Source organism: Fistularia commersonii, chromosome 8, assembly GCF_037954325.1.
Source record: "Fistularia commersonii isolate RoL2024-O1a breed Wild chromosome 8, RoL_Fcom_v1.0, whole genome shotgun sequence".
In the NCBI taxonomy this organism is placed as follows: Eukaryota; Metazoa; Chordata; class Actinopteri; order Syngnathiformes; family Fistulariidae; genus Fistularia; species Fistularia commersonii.
In genome coordinates, this window is record NC_141291.1 from 11,761,440 (window position 1) to 11,781,745 (window position 20,306).

The following is a 20,306-nucleotide window of genomic DNA, read 5'->3' on the forward strand; positions in this document are numbered from 1 at the left end:
GAGTAACCTCAACCATTTGCACAAAGGTGAAGTGAGAGTAGATTTGAATGAGTAAATCTCCCCACCCCACTCCTCCCCCCTCATCATTGTATGTGTGTGTGAATCAGTGCTCCAGTCCTGCCGCATATTTTAATTGAACACAACTGACACACTGCTAATTAAGCATGGACTTATTTCCCTTCACTAAATGGTGCATGATAGGAGTGTGAATGCATGTGTGCGGAGAAAAGGGGGGTGCAATGAGGCTGTTCAGATAAAGATGGTGTTTTTTTTTTGGGGGGGGGGGGGGTCCACACTGGAATGATCCCAGGGCCCAGTGGTGGTCGAGGGGCATTGAGAGGCACTCGGGTGGGGTTAATCCCCATTCAACACATCCTTCACTCAACTGCGCTGGCCACAATAAGCCCCACCTGCCTCCCCCTGCATCTCCACTGTGACCCATGACCCAACGTTTACTGCTGCCGGCCCCGGGCCCTTTATGCCTCTATCCTGTTATTATCTGCAATATTTACTCCTTTTGATTTCCTGGCTGGCAATTGACGTTGCGTACACAGCGCAAACACAAGAGCTCTTCTTAATACTCCAACAACGCTCTTTAAACCCCCTGCAAACACCACCTGAAGTGGAAGTAAGTCAGCTTAAAAGCACATGACTTTGTGATTCACAGCAGCACAGAGGACCAACCCAGAGACGTCTAATAGGTCCTGCATCCCGAGTTACTAAAAGCAAAATGAGCCTTCATCATATAAAATGATGGACAATGAATACTATCGAAAAAGAACATGAGCAAAATACGAATAATGCCATCATAGAAGTATATGCTTTGATATTCAGCATATTTAGAGAATTTCTAATATCTAGTAAACCATCCAATACTGTCAATCAGCAAGGTATAATGCAAAGCTCAAATTGTAAAAATATATTCTTTGATATTTGTAAAAATGTAGGAATACACATTTTTTGATTAAAAAGATTCTGACTGCAAACTGACCCTGATTAATCAAAAAAAATAATTAATAATCATCTTCCTGTACATTCATCATGAAAGATGTTGACATTTTTCAGGTAAAAGATTAAAAAAAATTGAAAAACATCAGTCAATAAAAAAAGCACGATTAAAATGAGACATGAATAAATAAATAAATGCACTGCACAAAAGATTTGATACTATATTATCAAATATTTCTCCTGGGCTTATTTAACAAATTATAAAGACCCACTGATAAAACAATTCTGTCTAAGGTATTTACAGCCATGTCACTTTTCTTTAGCATCACACCCTAGAATACACTGTCACCAATTTTGTGCAACCAAAACATGAAAAATCTGATTTTGTTTCGGCATCTTTGACATTAAAATCACTGACAAAAGAAATATCCTTCCAACTGTGTCCAAAACCAATCTGGATGTCCTAGTCTTTCCCTTTGCTGTTATATAGATGACTCCATGTTGCCACCTATTGAGTTCAAACTTTAATGCACCATCAGTTAGTTCCGAAGGTTACCATCCAGTATCAGCCACACAAGATTGCAGCAAAGTGAAATGCAATGGACCCTCCCATAAAGATCAAGTGCGGTCTGTGTTGATCTGTGGAAAATTTAATTGAAAAAGATAAATCAGATAATACTTTCCAGATCAAGTATGTAGTATGTGAAGGAAAAACAAAATGGACCATACTTTTCTGGATTCATCGCACTGACAGAAAGATATTGTGTCTCAGTCCAGACTGTGGTTTTCTAGATGTTACATGAGGAGTATGTGCAGAGAGAAAAGGAGGTTGCACAAAGGCCAGTAATCAAAACCACTTGTCTGCATGAAATATTATTCAATAGAATTAAACAAAGAATATTACAGTAGAGAAATTTCAAACTCATCGTGATCATGAAATGATGTAGAAGAAATTACTGATCAAAGTTTACACAGTAAACAAGATTTCAAACAAGAATTTGAATTCACTAGGTTCAGTGTAGCAGGAACATCAGGACATAGTGGTTCTTTTATACTTTCTTCTCCCCAATCAAATATTTGTACCTAAATAACCCACAATGTAATTTTAATTTATAGAAGAGCAGAAGTTTTTATATTTACATATTGCTTTGATTTGGGTATATTTATGGTTTGATTTCTTTTAAACTGAATCGTAATATATAAAAAAAAAACCAACCAGTTAAATAATGAGAAATGTGTCTTTTAAACAGCAGAAGCATAATTCCAGTATACTGCATGCACAATTCCCTATTACCCCAATGCTATTAAATCAAAAAACAACATAAAATGACATTACAAGTGTGCACTGGAATAAGTTTGTGTCCTACAATTTTGTGGTGTGGAACCACAAAGACAAGGTAGTAAGCAGGGGGCAGGATTTCACACACACATGCAAATCTTTGTTAGGGAAGGGAGAGGCAGCCATAGAATTAGTTAGGTATCAGTGAGTCAGTAGTGAAACGCCTCGTAAAGAGCTTGGGAGAGACTGTAATAGTTATGGTGCATCAAAAGCCCTGCTGACTTCATGCATCATGCAGGGTATATTTAGTGTCACCTGACAGTCCGTTACACTACTTTTATTATTATTATTATTGTTATTGTTATTGTTGTTGTTGTTAGAATTACTTTCAATCACATGATTATGTAACAGCCAAAACTTTGCAATGGATAATATAAGGCTTTTAATCATCCCCAGCTAATGTCAGTTCATCTGAAATCAGATTGATGCACTTTCATTTCCATTAAATAGGGGTCTGAATATTTTCAATGCATAAATACAATGGAGTGTGTATAGTGTACTCTATGCTGCATCAGAACAGTCGCATCTGAGTTAAAGTGAATAGTACTACAAGAGGAATACATTGACTGTATGGGGTAAACACGACTAGATATGTATGTGAAACACAAATGCCTTGTGTGTCTTATTTGAACATGGCTTAAAAAAATGCAGCAAAAAAATAGGGTAAACTGTCAGCTGCTCACTGGTTTTGTGCAAGCTTTGCAAAATCAACCACCTACTATAAGGCACTTCTGTTTGATACATCATCAAATGACAAGTTCACTAGGTAATGACAATGAAACTAAATATCATGTCTTTGAAAGTTCTGTTGACACGAGGTACCTCACTTCCATACATTTTTTATATAATTATATTCATCTCTCAAAGCTCCAATAGCAATACACAAAAAGCCACATTTACTAAGTAATAAATATTGTGAATGCATTCAGTGTAGAAAAATAGAAATACTGACAGCAAAATATAAATTTAAGAAGCTGAAAGGGAGAATCATTGTCTGTGGATTTCATTATAAATTACCTAACATTCATAGAGAGAACATGTAATTTACAAATTGCACCATTACAAATATTGACAAAGATTTTGTGCAGAGAATATCTACTCAGTATTACTTCAGATTCAAAAATAGAAAAGCAAGCCAAGTCACAATCCTAGTTACAACCCTGTGTGAATGTTCTCGCACTTCACTGAAACTGTTATGGACCAAAAAACTTCTCAACTGATACAAGTCTAGTTTGCTTATATTGAACAGAAATTAATATTGGTAAATACAAGAGTAGATTGTGTACCATTACTAGCTCATTTATTCTGGCTCTTTAAAAAAATATGTATGTAAATAAATCTGTAATTCAGTGTCTTCATTTTTCTGTGATTCTAGAGAATTTCAAATGCTCTGAATATTTTTGTGAGGGACAAGTAAAGAAGAGAGTGAGTGAAACCGATCTATGTTTGTGACCACCTCAGTAGAAAAGATAATAAGAATGCATTTCTGAAATAAAGATCAAGCCAGAACTTGAGTTCAGTCTCAGCTTACAAAATTGCAAAATTGATTGTTTCAAAACCGAAATGTGGATTTCTAACTATTTTGCCACTATTGGTACGAAAAATACCCAGCATCTGTATAATGCAGGCAATACTTGTGAGTCTACATGAGTCCACAGCAAGGCTCCTTGTTATTGCTCTGTTCTTCTACAGGGGCTCGAAGTTTCAGTAGAGGAGGTTCCCCACTGGCTGGGGTGTAGAACACCTGGCTCGGGGACACTCCCTGCTCCATGCTTGTGGACCCTTGAGGCCCTTGCTGGGCTGGAGGATTTGTCACATCAGTCTCTTCAGTAGGACTGCTCTCCTCTGCGGAGGGAGGCAAAGGTGGCGGCGGTGCTGGGTATTTGTTGAGCTTGGCAGCTGCCCGCTGACGTTTCAAGTCAGCCAGCGTATGGTGTGACTTCTCTCGACTCATACTGTTTGACCCTTCACCCTCTGCAACGTCAGAGGTGGATCCCACTCCAGATGCAGGGCTGAGCTGATAGGAGGCACTGCGTTCCATGCGACCGCCACCACTCCATAGCTCACCCGGCACAGAGGAAGCCAAAGACACTGAGGTGCCTCCATTTCCAAGGCTAGTAATTATTTTCTGGTCTGTTGCCTCCAATACATTTAAACTTGTTGTGCCTCCCCCACCAGCGACCTGACAGGAACAGCAAAACATATTCAAGATTCAGGAAAATATTGATAATAAGGCACATTTACCCCTTTCTTGCTGATACATCAGTGCTTCATTGATGGAAGAGTTTTCTAGGAAGTGTTGATTACTCAGGTACCTTGGGGGAGTGTTGCTAGAAAGTATAAAAAGTTAACTTGCTATTTAGAGTGAAGTGCTTTTTCTATAACTCAAGACTCCTGCTGCTGCATTATTTAATGGTTATAAAGTGTGATCCATGCAAAATGCCAGTTCAGACTTGAGACATTTTTGACAATGTTGGCAATGAAAGATTCAATTTCACTGAGCTCTCTCACCATGGTTGCGTGCTGGTGCAGCTCATTGTCCGTTTGCCGGTCCTCATCATCGTCCTGCGGCTCTGGCTGTCGGCCCCGCTCCTGCCACACCATGGCCTCTTTGTGGTGCTCCCGACGGTACAAGCTGGAACGCTCATTCACGCTGACACGGCGCACCACTTTGCTGTGCATACATACCACACAGAGGGGACCACTGTCACGGCATACTCTTTTGCTACGGCCAAATGATCCATTAAAAATTCTTTAAACATAATGTCCACTCCTACCCTCTGCTCCCTGCACTGGATGCTCGTCTCTGCAGTGTGCCTTTCTGTCGGTCCTGGCTTTTCATGATGGCATCGTGTTTGTGCTTCAGGTCCATCAGTTTGGCTCTGACCTCCTCATCCATACACACATCTGAAGAGGTGACAGTATTGGATGTGAAGGTGAATTTGTGGGACCAGACAATAGTAATTACACTTGAGAGAAATGTTTCTTAGGGTTAGATGTTACATAAGGAAAGCAAAACACGTTGAATACACAGTACACTGCTCTTGTGCACAGTAGAATATATTTGTTGATGTTTCACTTTACTGCTATCAAAAGATATTTCAAATTAGCTAAATTTGACATGGATGCACTGACCTGATACATTCAATTTATACCATCAAACATTTTATATAATATTAAGGGGGATGGTTTTTTCCCCCAAGATTTTTTTGCCAGTTAATTTAAGAAATTTGTTGTCTTTGATCAAGCTGTCAACTACTTTTAAGGCATTTCCCACAAATTTTGTATTCTTTTACCTTGATTTTGAAGGAAAACTAAAGATAATCATTACACAAATTAGTAAACATGAAATCTGTTGCATTACTGTCGAACAAATAAGGGACTTTTCATTAAAATAATACAAATGATTTTACACATGACAACTTTTTTTTTTTGTTTTGACCTATAAATGTGAATTTCAAAAAAGTAAACAGAGTGTAGCAGGAGGATATCCCCCCAACTGTAAAATGACAACAAATGTATTATTTTTTATTATTTATGAAATTATGCTTTCGTGAATCCAATTTTAGATGCCGGAACAAAGATGTGATGCTGTTTTATATTCTCCACCTGAATATTCTCCAATACATATAACATTTGTTGGGTCTGTATTGAGAAAAGTCAAAATTGGGCGTAGACATCTGCTGTGCACCATTCTAAAAATACTTGCCGAGAGGAGTTTCCTCAAGGACAGACTTTGCATTTAGACTGGCATCATGGGCCACGAGCAACTCCACCATTTGGATCTTCAAAATAGAAACATTTCCTCAGTTACATTCATGATGGTGAGTTTTCGCTTTACTAAAACTGCAGTACTCACTTGTCCCCAGCAGGAGGCAGCATGTAAGGGTGTCCATCCATCACAATCCCTCACCTCCACCTGAGCCCCATGCTCCAGCAGCAGCTCCGCCACAGACAAGTAGCCATTAGCAGATGCGATATGGAGCTAGGAGAGACAGTGAACATACTATGACATGACAGAAAACTTGTAATGTTCTAGGGACAAGTATAAGGTTTCACAGTGTCAAAAAAAAGCACAACAGCAGTGGGCAGGCTTACGCAACATTATTTCTTTTGTTAGAAAAATATTTCAAAAGAGAGGGGTTGACCGCTCATTTGAACTTTCAAAAACAAGTGAATAAAATTTTTTAGAAAAACATGCCCTTCCTCTGGCTTCTTACCAGTGTTGTTCCATTATCATCCTGAGCATTTAAATCTGTTTCACTCTGAATCAGGCCCTTGATGTCAGCAAGCATGGTGGCCTCTCTTGCCCCTCTGCATTCATCTATACAGTCCTGAGTTATCCCTTTAATAAGACAAGCAAACAAACACACAGGTTAACATTGTTATAGTGGGCTCTACATATTACTGCTAATGTTTGAACATGTCTCTTCTGAAACTGGTCATTCATCTTAGTAACCTGATCTAAACTGTGGCGAAAAAATAATGACAGTGTTTTGAATTGATAGAAAAAAAAAGTTGTACTTTTGGCTTGTCTTTAGACTAAATAACTCTGGATTCTGCTTAAAAAACATAACAAAAAAAAAACAATATTTTTTAAGACAATGTTTCAAAATAAGCCATAAATATCTCCAACCCATTCAAAATACAACATTTCACTGACCCTTTTCAGCCATGACCATCTCCAACAGCTCAAGGGTGGCCTCATCCTCACAAAGGTCATAGGGCATATTGCCATCGGCGTTGACCGCCAGCAGGTTAGCCCCTCTATAAGCATCCATATAGTATATAATAATACATTACAATACTTTAATATATTATTGAACCATATCACAGCTCACAATACAACTCAGCAATTCTGTGTGACAAGTTGAACCACTTCAACACACAAGTGTTGTGTGAGTCTACACGGTAACTAAAACAACAATCAAGACCTTTACAGCTTTACTCACGCCTGAATAAGGAGTTGCACCAGCCCAGTGTGTCCACAGGTGGCAGCCGCGTGCAGTGGTGTCCACAGCTCACTGTCGCAGGCATTCACACAGGCACCGGCGTCAAGCAAGCATTGCACCACCTCCACAAAATCATCTATGCAACACTGGTGAGAGAAGACGGGGGAAGCTCAATATGAAAATCTATTAATCATTGGTTCTAAAAAATAAATGGAGGCAGGAGGGGAAATGGCTTTACAATTATATTAGGGCAAAAAACTTGAAAGAGGCAACACATTAACTTTATGTACTACTATTCCACCTAATATGAAGAGATGCCTTGTATTGATCACTTAAACACACAATTGTAGAACACAAAGCACAAGACGAGATGAAAATGTGCCCTTTCTTTCTAGAATATTCGGAGTGTAATTTGCAGTTTTGTGTTTGTTCATGTTTGTATCAACAGTTAATTAACAGAAAAACTGCAACCATCTAATGTTGTTTTCCTCCCATCTGAACTATTTAGAAAAGTAATGCAGGATCAAGGTAGTTCCTAAAAACTATGACCTTCTACCTAAAATCGTGTATTCATGTAAACAGACAGAGGACAAGTAAAAGCTCAGACAAAATAAAGGCAAACACTACTCGGTGAACTCAAAGTAATGACTGACACACAACATAATTACAAACATTGTACTAAAAGGTGACTACCATCACAAAGTCCTAAGGAGAGGCCGTGTCTTCTCTCAGAATGTTGTTCTACTGTTAGCTTGAACATGACTTGGAGTTAGGACAGGTAATATGGGATAAAAAATTGATGCTATATCAAAAATGACAAATACAAAAAATAAATAAAAACATAAGAGTTATAGTTATCAATATGTTGGATGCCACCACATGTGGCCCTGCTCACATTTAGCAATAAGAGAGTGAGAGAACCATTCACGACTTGACAGCTGATTAGGTAACTTGTAACTTCCAGAGGTGGCTAAGGCCATAAATGGCAACAATGCGACATACAGGTGAATCCTAAGGTAGCTTGGCCACATTGAACGACTACATAAACTACCCTCTAAACTCAAAGCTCAACCAGATATTGCTCTTGCTCGCCTCTTTGCATCTCCTTTTCTTTGCCATCAACAAAAATATGTTTAAGTGAATAGATTGCTTAGTCAACACATGACAAGCACTACAGTATGTACAGAGGACTAGAGAGCTAAATATATATAATTAAGGATGTTCAAGATTTAGTATTATGTTACATGTAAATATGCCCACATAAAGCTGTCTGCACTGTGATTGGCTCATTTTGATTGGATTTTAATACCAAGTCTGGGCAGAGTCCAAAATGACACTTGTCTTGTGTTTGAAGAGATGGGGCATACATTGCAGGAATGCAACTTATTGATTAGTGATTTTTGTAAATCAATTATTAATTTAAAATGTAGCTAAAATGTGCATTTTCATTAATCATATCTATACACATATTCCTGAAAGACATTTGAATGACCTAAGACTCAGCAGATCCAATATTTGTTATGACTGATGAATCACCAGACGATTGTTGACAATTAGAGTCGTCTTCTTACTGTGGCAACGGCATTAGCGTTCTGATGAATGCACAGACTTTAACCCAGATAGGAACCATCTCGTCATTACCCCAGTCACTCCTACAGGTTGGCATGTGATTTGTCCGCATACCTGGTGGAGGGCTGTCAGTCCATCCTCATTAATCAGATCGGGGCTCACCCCACTGTTCAGCAGCTCCCTCACTAGATGAAGCAAAAACATAAAACAACTCATCACAAGGTGAGTTTCTTTTTCCACTATAAACCATGGAACGCATGGATACCCGTTTAGAGTATGGTGTAAAAATATATGGTTCAAAGATATTTACCTCAAAGCTAATGATAAACAAAATTGTGAATTAGTCAATGTAAAATATGCATGGATGGCTTCTTTAGTATCAGTTAAACTGGCAGTTGAGGCACTGACTGAGAAATACTTTTGCCTCAGCTTCTCTCAAATACTAAAAAGATTTGGCGCTGATTTTACACTGGGACCTTCAGAGAGGAGCGGCTTTCATGGACAACAGTGTTTTGATTAGTCTAAGTTGCAGGCACCTGGGAAATTCTTCTGAGTTTCACTTTGATGAAGCAAAATAATATATCTCATTGAGGTTATTCATTTATGCCAAATCTGTCAGAGCAGTATGTTAGGTGCCATGTATCTTTTTGTTTGTCCCGTGTAAGCCTGTTTCTACCCACCTTCTTCCAGATCGTTGCGTGCAGCTGCATCTAACAAGGTAATGGAATTTGGGAAGGTTACTTTTGTGGTCCGCGCCTTCTTCTTTTCTGCCTTGGCCTTTGATCCTCGTGCTGCATCCTTCTCCATCTGCGCCCATGCTTTAAGCTGTTGTGTGCGGCGCTTCTGGGCATGCTTCAAGCGTTCTGTGGCACTCAGACGCCCTATAGTGGACATCTCAGCCAGCAGCTCAGAGTGATCTGCTGCCATACCACTACAAAAAGATGACCTATGACAACTATTCTTGTTTGCCTTTTTCTGGCAGGTTATAAACCTGGGTTTTAGGAGTCCAAAATGCTCATAAACCTGTATTTTATCCCAAAATAGTTCTTCTGTCAAATCAAACAGGCCTCTACCAAGGCCTGTGAGACAATACAGGAAATAGTTTCCAAAAAAAAAACAAAAAAGGTAAAGCAATGTATCTATCAAAAACCAGCAAATAGAAAAATACTCCTAGTTCCGTGAGATCAGGTGATGATGCCTCCATGACTGGAGGGATAAAAAACAGAACTGTGACTAAGTCTATTTCCCATCTTTCAGATATTGACTCTTGGGCGGGAGATTGAAGGGAAAAAATGATGATGGAAAGTTGTCCAAGACGTAACCATGTATCTGTGATTCACAGCTGTCAGTCCTCCCGGTCATATCACTTGAGGGAAACATGGACAGTTACAGGGACACAAAATAAGGTAGGCCTAGATAAGCAAAGTCAAACTTGTTTACAGGTAAGATGCTCTGCCTTATCTTGGCAATTGTATTGGATCAATGTAATTGACTTTGACAATGAGGACCAGACTTTGGAAATTACTCATATGGATCCAGGTGGCAGCAAATGATGAATCCATTCAGAATCTATAGCAGGTACTGCATCCTGTGGCAGGTTTCAAATGTCCTTTGGTGTCGATTTTTCAAAATTCAGCTCGTCATGATTGTTGTTCCTTCTTGGCAGGTCTTCAGCAAAGGACAGTTAAACATGTGCTGCAGTAACTGTCCTCAGTTCTCAGCACACTGTAAACTTGCTTGTAGAAAGAACAAAAGGGGGGCAGGGAGACAAAATTAAGTGGCAGTGTTACAGTACAATGTACACATGTTGCTCTCAGAATCCTGTTATCTTTAACCCCTGAGCTCCTTGAATGTACAGTACCGGTACTCCCTTCTCTCCCGCAGGTTCCAATGGAAACCTGAGACAATAGGATGCATTTCATTAATGATTGACAAACCTTACAGCCCAGCACAAAGTTAGTAGTTGATGGTATATACACCAGGAAGGACAAGGGACGAGGCAGGAAGTACGTTTAGGGAATAAACAGTTTATTAGCCAATTGAACGAGTTTCAATGCACTTGCCTTGACTACCTCAAGCAGCATTAATATTCTTAATACTTAACCTATCGTGTGAGATATACACACACACACACACACACACACACACACACACACACACACACACACACACACACACACACACACACACACACACACACACACACACACACACACACACACACACACACACACACACACACACACACACACACACACGGCTCTTTCTAGGCTACTCATTTATTATTTAGGCTTGGACCTGTGAGCACACAGGGGAAGGTCAACTAGAGGCACTCAGTGAGATAGGTAGTGTCTGAAAAGACAGAGGGCCCGAGTTATACAGCCTAACGTTGGTAGAAAAGAACTCCTGATTGAATCAACTGATAGATACCGAATGAATAACCAGGTTTCAGCTACATGGGGCTGTTTTTTATTCTATTCATGTGATTGTAACAGGCTGTGACACACGATAGGGATATTAGGTGAAATTTGATTATCTAATTTCATTCAAGGTCTGCTAATTAAACTGGTAATTACACAAACAAGGCAATCAGTCAATAAAATATAAGCCAGATTCAAACACTTATCAATTCATGATTTGCCATACTGTACTTGTTTCATAAATATTTTGGAATTTCACAGGAGGCCAAATAAATGTATTCAGGGCTATAGTTAATATGGGTAAAATACAGACACAACCCCCTTATTCCTTATTTTAGAGTAACATGTACTGTCTTGAGAATTTAGGTAATAGAACAGACTAAGTATTTTGTACATTTTATACTAAGGAGACACAGTATTCAGTTTTATCTAGGCTTTTACCTGGCAAGCTCTGAATTCTGAATTCCTTTGGCAAAAATAAAAAACAACAAGATTTTCTTTAGTTTCTTTTCTATGCCCTCCTATTTTAGGATACTTAACCCCTTACCCTTTGTCACAAGCTACAATGTGAGGATTTCCTCAGACGGCAGCAACAGTTTACCAAAACAAGAATAATTGGTTGACTGCTGCATGGACTCGGAATGCCTAATAGCTGATTGTGAGTTCATTTATAGTGCTCGTGAACTGTGAGGTGATTTTCTCGACCATGTTTTCTTCTAACAGGAAAAACATGTAGTCCATTTCCGGGTCTATTACATGAGGCAGTTAGGGCTTACCCATCTACCGGAGTAACAATAAACAAATGAATGGGAAAACATGTTTTTTTTGTATTTTCAAGGTTGAAGGGTGGAATTTAGGAGTTAAAGGATGAATGGATTGGAGAAAAAGAGAAAATCCCATCAAGAACTCACTGGCTGTATTAGTCGGATAATTCCAGACACAATCTGAAATGCCACAAAGATCTCAGTCTTAAGCATAAATTTTGGGAAGCTCGCAAATCAAATTATTTTTTTCAAAATTATGCCTTTATGTAATCAACTGTGTAAAACATGTTCTGTTCTTTTGGCATTGCATATCACACAGAGTTTTTCAGGAAGGAAGCACTTCAGAAGTGTTGTGTCAAACTGAATGCTTTGAATATACTCAGCCCAAGTCTAGTTTTTCTAGCACAAATTACAGATCATGTGATCAAGACAATAAAACCCGTTTACTGTGTTTCTACACCCAGCCAGAGCACTATGGCACACTTGACTGTAGACAGTGTGCTGCTCTTAGCACGTTATGCTCTCCAGTAATCACAAAACAGTAATCAAAAGACAAAACATTTTTGCTATTTTTAGGTCACTGATGGCAAACGTTTTCTTGCGTTATCATTCCAATTGCAATATTTTTTCAAGACTGCAACTTTGGTTGGTTTGAGTTTTTATCTGTCATGTTCAAAATTCTAACTCTACATCAAAACACAAGCATGTACAGAAAAATTTCCAACCCCCCCCCTTGTTGTTATTTTCAACATGGTGTTACCAGTGGAAGTCAAGCATCTGCTCATGCTGATAACAGATACATTACCAATCCAAAAACAACCAAGCTGTCACTTGATGGGCCACAAAAGGCCTAGTATAGTGTCAGCTTGCTAAAGCAGATATAACCCCTTGACATATGGGACCACAAGACTGATATTTGTTTTGGTTCATTTGAAGGGTCACTGGTTTTGTACAGTAGTTGGCAGAAACAATAACACTTACTCATTACATTCATAGTAAGGAGTCTGAATGGTCTTGAAAAATGTGGACATTGCGCACGCACCCATGCACGCTCACATGCATGCACGCGCGCGCACGCACACACACACGCATGCACACACGCACGCACGCACGCACACACACAATTTCAGAGGAACTAGTAGGTCATTGGCATTTGCAGTAACTTTATACAGTATATGAATCAGAATAGACTCGGTGATGCAATGCTATAATCTTGCTAATATTTTGTAGGCTTACCATCATGGCTCACTATGAATGACTTTTTTTATACTTTCATTTACATTCTTAATTTCCTTTATTGCATGTTTTTCAATATGTTTACAAACTAATCTAAATAGGATCAAGTGGTCATGATTGCATTGAACAAATGTACCTTCATCTCATAATGAAAACTTGGCAACCACACTGGCAGACTAACTTGCTGGCATTTTGCTGAAATGACCACTCCAAGCAGTTGGAATGAATTAAGTATTTCCCTATACAGGACCTACTGACCTTTGGCTAAATGAAATGGATAATGCAATGTGAATAAAACACACACAACTCCCTGATTAACATTATATTCAGCAGTGTCAAATTAATCTAGAATATTACAGTTAGACACAATGCTGTGCCTGCTCTCTGGCCATAACATTAACTTAGAATCAAATTTGCATGGAACTGCAATTTCCAGCATTTTCCACATAGAGCAAAAGAACAATGCATTTGTCTGACAGACAACTAATAAAGAAAACATAAATAACAGGTCAAGACAAGATTAAGAGTAAATTGAGCTGACAAAAACAGTAGACTGTGTTTGAATCGGTGCAACTCTTCGATGCAAAGTAACATTGGGAGAAATGACCTTGTCCTTTGCCAGTCCTTCTCTGGCTGTGTAAACAAAAACTCAGCTCAAGTGTTTGTATCTTTCATCTCACACAGTCAAGAAAACCACATGTTTATTCAATCCCCTCTCTCCTTCACACACCTTCTCCCTTGCACTCTCTCTCTCCCCTAATCTATAGTGTTTTATATGGATAACATAATCTTTGAGAGCTTCAAAGTAATCTGTCAATAAGGTAGTTGATGGTCATCATCTTTATGTCAAACAAAGAAATCCTGATACAGGGAATGGGGGGGGGGGGCAGATTAAAAAAATAAAAATTCTAAAGCAGGAAGTCAGAGGAAAGGATGAAGACTGTCAGACTAGGCACACTTTGAGCTTGCCTTACTCTTTAATGCCATACTAAAGGTTTCATTGCATTTCTTAAAAACGTTTGAAGTGTCACTGAAGTCATAGCTCAACATTTACAAAATGACAGACCACATTTAATTCAGAGCAATATTTCTGACTATCATAAACATTAGACATTTGTTGCAATCAAAGATGAAAGATCTAAAAAGCCATACCAAAGCACTGATTTGGCAACTGAGGGCCAAGCAATATTAAATAAATGTGTAAATATGTAACAACAGACTCACAAAGCTGGGTGAGCTAAACTCATCTTAGCTACAAGGAATGTGATTTAGGCTGCTACTGAGCAAAAGTACACAGAAAAAACAGACCCTGGACAGTTTGAACACAACCAAGATCCATTTTGGAATCACTTCATATGTACAGGCAACTTAAGAAATACCAATACAACTATTCAAACACATTGTGAAATTGAACCTCACAAATTTAGTTAAGTACAAAACGTGATTGTTGAGAAAAAATAGAACTCAACAGCACAATTTCTAAAAAGGGAAAAAGGAAAAAGATTTGGCAACCTGGGCATGAATGATTTCCAGAATTGCAAGCTCTACAACTTTTTGAAGGAAATTGTAAAGCTACATTTCATTTCAAATTAGGATTTGTGGTGCAATGGAGATGTTCAAACAATAACTCATATCTTTTAGCTATAAGGGACAAGCTAGTACAAATCCTTGCAAAAATCATGTCATGGGAAATATGTCATAATTTCTTGTTTCTTTCCCCCCTGCTGTTCAACATTCCTTTTAGTTTCTAGCACCTAATACAATCATGACACAATTGAAGAATTATCATGCCATTGTCCCCTGCCATCGTCATTGCTAAGCTTTAAGCAATTGGTGATAACAATTTATAAAGGCAACTGATTTATAAGGCAGCTAGATTCATTGTGTGATTCCATGAATCACATATTTTAGGTATTTTGGTATCAACTTAACTGATCTCACACACACACGCACGCAAATGCACGCATGCACACGCACACACACACACACACACACACTACAGGGGCTAAATTTGATATGACTTTGAATATTTAAAGAGTTAAATTAACGGTTGTTAACCAAGATTTGATGTAAGGGCCTGTTAATTTGCATTGTTTCAAGAAATGTGTTATACAAACAAATTTCAGTGCATTAATCATGTACATCCATGCATCTAAATGCTGACATCCAAGCAAAGTGAGGCAATTTCTAAATCATCTGAGTATATTTCCTTGAATTGAAATCCACTATTTATGTTTCAATGCTGGATCTTTGGAACTTTGATGCAACATCAGAGAGTTGTCAAGTCCAACAAGTTAATAATATATGTCATTAAAACAGTTGACTAAAAGCTTTTGAGGATTGATAAGAAGTGATTTGGCTATCTTTTGTGGGTACTACTGAAAGAGAATTGTGATACAGATTCAAGGCAAATAAAATTGTGACTGTCAATTTTTCCATAATTATGCAGTTTTGTCTCTTATATTTGCATTTTTTTAAACTTACCATTTCACATAATCCCTACAAAACTGCTAGCCTGTCACCATCGGATGTAGAGACTTTAACAACTATTCAATACCTTATTTTACCTCAGACACAGTCAACTCAGAGGCTATGATGTTCTGAGTAATAAACAGCCCAGACACATGAAAAAATAGAAGGTGAATCACTGATATTTTACTGACTTTGACAGAATGCATAAACAAAATGAGATATATAAGTAAGACATTCCACCCCTTTGGAAAAAATACCCCTGCATCAATCTGACATTTGTAGCCTTTTCCCACTAAATGACTTAACAGGAAGGGCAGTCTACAACTGCTCAGGAACATAAACTTTCATGAAATGACCAGAATGAATAGACTACTATGAATGCACAAACCCATTGCACTGTAGCTCATACATTCATCAAGAGGGCGGCACCAAAGCTAAGTGTGCCTGAACTCAAAGAACACAACACAGCTTTAACTCGTGCTCAGCCCTAAATATGGCTCTGGGTTTTCATCATCGTTGCACAGTCATTGTGTACAACCACCAGCGCACTGAGGTATTCACTGCCATCTGTAAGACCGCTCTGTTCGCTGAAACAAACAATGCTGAGTCAATGCAGCCTGGTGAATCGTGAATGGTCCCGTGTATGATGCCAAGTGACCCAACCTGGCTGCTAAATAATTGCAAACATTGTTTGTGTGCTCTGCAACTTCAGCTAAAACATTAAATTAATTAATTAATTTATGACTATACTGATAACAGATTTGTCATTTCATGCTATATTCCTACATTAGTGGGGCAACAGTGTCCTATCTTTCACTTTCACCTTCATTGCTACAACAAAACTGATTGCAAAATTACTAGAGAGACCACCCTCGTTGACCACATAGTACATGAGTTGTATAGGCAGAAATCTAACAATACGTTGTGAGTTGAGTCTGTGATGGGGGGGTCCATTGCACCCTTTTAATTTGAATCAAAGGGTATTGACTTTTGAAAACTTTCTATTACATACAATTTCAATAAAACATTTATACATCAGTTACTCATCTGTTGATATATTTGTTTTATATTTAAAAAAAAAATGCAAATATGACATCACTTGATGGTAGCATCAGACTTATATGATGAGATCAATGGGTCTTAATGGCAAAAAATAAACACAGAGTTAACATCATGTTTCAAGCTACATTTCTTCAAGTCCCAACATGAATACCAACTATTTAACTGTTGGTCAAGTAAAAAGAAAAATGTGAAATGCTTCATGAAGTTCCAACATTTTGTAATCATGTAATCCCCGACTTTTGTGAAAGATTAGATTATCTATGAAGAAAAATAATGAGAAACCAAAATAATTCCCATTTGCAATCTCAACCCATGTGGGCGGGTAGGATGGGAATTATCACAAAAGGGAGGAGGAGGGAGGGAATCTACTCATAAAGTCTTGTCATGTGTAAAGGTTTGAGCTACTTCATGTAATCACTAAGCAATCTCAATAATGCCACTGAGTCGCAAGGCCACAGAGAGAGCAGGACGTTGTATGAAGAGGCAGATTTGAAGGAAGGAAGACACACACACACACACGGACAAAGATTGAGAACAGGATATGGAATGAGAGAGCATGAGGATGTGAAGGAAAGAATGCGAAGGGGGATTCAAAGGAGGATGGATGTCCAGGAGTCTCAAAGGCTATACTTGAACTCCACTGCAAATTTTTGATCAGGAAGTTGAATCATTTCTGCCGGGCACATAGAAGCAGACAAATGGGTGGTCTCTTTAAATTGTGCCGACATGACGAGTAGATGTATGTGACATGTTTACAGAATCACCCACACAGGAAATACGGACAGAGTGGCAAAAAAAAGCTCAGAGAGGTCTCACCATGAAAAGACTGAAAAACAAAGCAGCATAAGCACATGAGTAGGAATGCAAGTGCAAACCAACCCCTGGCAAATAGTGTGACATTTAAGTAACTTTGTGTTCGTCATTTGACCTGTGACCGGCAGTAAAAAAAAAAAAAATCAACTGCAAGATTATACAGGCATTCATGTCTGATTATCTCAAGTAATACAGGGGCATAAAGTCTTCCTCCTTCCACAGGGTCTAAGAAAGTACTTTTGGTATTGAGTGCAACTTGTTTTAATGGAAAATGCCCCTACTGAACCTGAAATCTGCCCATGAGCCTGTGTATATGATCTGTGCTAAGTTGTGAAAGCAGCGTTAATAGTCATTTAATCTTTCTGTGATTCTCTCCTTGATCTTTGGGACCATGTCGGAGTGTGTGTTCTTATCCACTTAATGGATATTGTGAAACCTAAATGTATGGAAACATTGCAAGTAAATAGAAAGGTCTGGTTTGACCAGGACACTTTGTTTATTTATGAGTTACATTATATTATTTTTAAACTCCTCAAACATGAAGATTATAAAAACTAAACAAATATTATTTTTTTAGTACAAGACAATATTTCTATACTGATGACTAATGGAACAACTATGGTTAATTTTCCTTATTCACAAACCTGATGAAGTAATCAGTGTGTTTGCCACCTCTTCAATGCCATAAAATAATAATGATGCATATCACAATGTTCTTTTTCTGTAATTTTAGGGCAAAACATCTCATGACTTTTGGCTTGATGCTTTTTCTAACACATGCTTATCAATTCACGTTCAAGCTTTTATTAGTATTATTATGGCATCATTTCTTAATGGTACATATAGATGCATCTCAGTCGAAAAATAATTTTTGCAGAAATACTTGTAACTTGATCCAAAAGTAATCTTATTTTTGACAACGCATGGTACTGATGTCTAAATTTATGGCATTACAAGTCAGCTATGTGGGATTTCTTTCTGTATTGAGTACTCTTTTTCAGTGATGAGGCGATGTTCTCAGAGGGTAACTTTGGCTTGTATTATTGTACTGTTTTGTTTTTAAACCTTATAAAATGATTGAAATATTTTCTACTTGGATGCATCTATGTAAGGCGTCACTTCATAGGTGATGGCACATTTTATTCCTGCTGCCGGGGCACATTCAACTCGGCAAACACAAACTGAAATGTCGCATATAAGAAAAGAATGCAGTTGACATGCAGAAACAAAATATCGGTCGCAGTGTCGAAACAGATTAAGCAGCAGATTAGCTAACCTAGCGGTCCCCGAGCGGACTCAACAGGTGGCTGGTCTGACAGCTCGTTTAACGCAAAGAGTTCGTTTAAGCTACCTGGCTTCATTCGGCGCGTCCGGTTGACGTTAACCAAGCCAGTTTATCCAACCCATGTCCTGGGTTAAAACGAGAGGGGCACTCGTTGAGTTGAGACCAATTCCGTTTAGAATAATGTTACCTCATGCTAACACACGCTAGGCTCCGGTTAGCCTCCTTCAGCAAGACGTCAACCTGTCATACCGGTGTTTGAGGCAATGAAAAGTCTAAAAAACGACGTTATTCAGCTGATAAAAGTGGGCTGACATTGAGTACAGTGTGCGCTAGTAAAACGGAGTGATGGTAAAAAACAAAAATATCACAGCGACCTCTTACCTGTTGCCTGTCGACTCTCGGGTAGCTCCTGTGCAGGTTGGCGGCAGTGTAGCGAAGTCAGAGGCAGTCCGTTGCTCCTGCTCCAGTCTGCCCTCGGGGGAAATGCTTCACCATAACAACCGAACCTGCGCCCTCTCCTCCGGGGAACATACACCACTAGAGGGCGCCAACGTCTACAAGCTAGGCCGCAGCTCCCTAAATAAATATCATCTGACAAGAAAAGACTTGATTTTCCCTTAGAATAATTTCAATTCCATGATATATATGCAGTAATTATGAAGAAAATACTACAGCTAAAACAACAACCTTGGGTGCTGGTAGACTACGCTTTGGTATTTCAAGCTGGTCTTTGATTGACACAATTACCACTCATACCTGTTGGTGTTTGTGCTTCCGTGTCACGTGACATCAACACTTATCTGCAAGACTAAAACAGTGTTTATGTATCAACAACCAAAAGTATTTGAAATCAGAGAACAGCTGTCCTCACATGTTCTTCCATTCAAAAACTTTATCAATGCCACTTAGTGCATTTGTTGAGCATAAGACAAACTAAGAAAAACAAACAAATAAATGGATAAATGGAAGGGGCATTAATGTCACTGTAAAATGTGTGCAGGCCTGCAAAAAAGAGGAAGTGTGACATGCCAAGGGAAAAAAATTAACCTTGTTCATTGAAACATGTAAAAGTGCATTTGCAAACCCTCTTGCGTGACTGTGTGACTAGGGATGTCTCATTCTGAAAAAGCCAACAAAATGTATGGTACTTAAGGAATTATATAGAAAATGATGAGGTTAATAACCTGACATTAACTTGAAGATTGGGAACAATTATGCTGGTTGCTGTGAAGGACCGAATAACATATCAAGCAAAGTGCTTCAAGATTTTTTGCCATCACTAAATGATCAAGACAAGATATCATTTGGGTTTGGAATTTTCAGTATTCCAAGAGATGGTACTTTTAAATCATAAGAAAGCAATCTGATCCTTAAAAATACACAATACAGCTGTATGACTCAAAAAAAAATTGAGTTAGGTGCAAGAAAAGGAAAGGGCCACACCAT

General features: G+C 38.5%; 1 protein-coding gene across 2 annotated transcripts; it reads right to left on the minus strand.

Moving 5' to 3' along the window:
* Positions 1-296: 296 nt before the first annotated feature.
* ppp1r16a (protein phosphatase 1, regulatory subunit 16A) lies at positions 297-19,376 on the minus strand. Of its 2 annotated transcripts, none has more exons than XM_086151185.1 (11): positions 19,242-19,376; positions 9,489-10,544; positions 8,923-8,993; positions 7,240-7,385; positions 6,951-7,054; positions 6,508-6,632; positions 6,147-6,272; positions 5,997-6,072; positions 5,065-5,194; positions 4,799-4,961; positions 297-4,469 (listed from the first exon to the last, which is right to left on the minus strand). In XM_086151185.1, the coding sequence occupies exons 2-11, from the start codon at positions 9,733-9,735 to the stop codon at positions 3,930-3,932; spliced, it is 1,728 nt and encodes a 575-aa protein (XP_086007311.1). In that variant the 5' UTR covers positions 9,736-10,544; positions 19,242-19,376; the 3' UTR covers positions 297-3,929. The 2 variants fall into 2 exon arrangements, with proteins under 2 accessions (XP_086007311.1, XP_086007312.1); XM_086151186.1 differs by having other exon boundaries at positions 9,489-10,540; positions 19,242-19,298.
* Between the last annotated feature and the right edge of the window lie 930 nt (positions 19,377-20,306).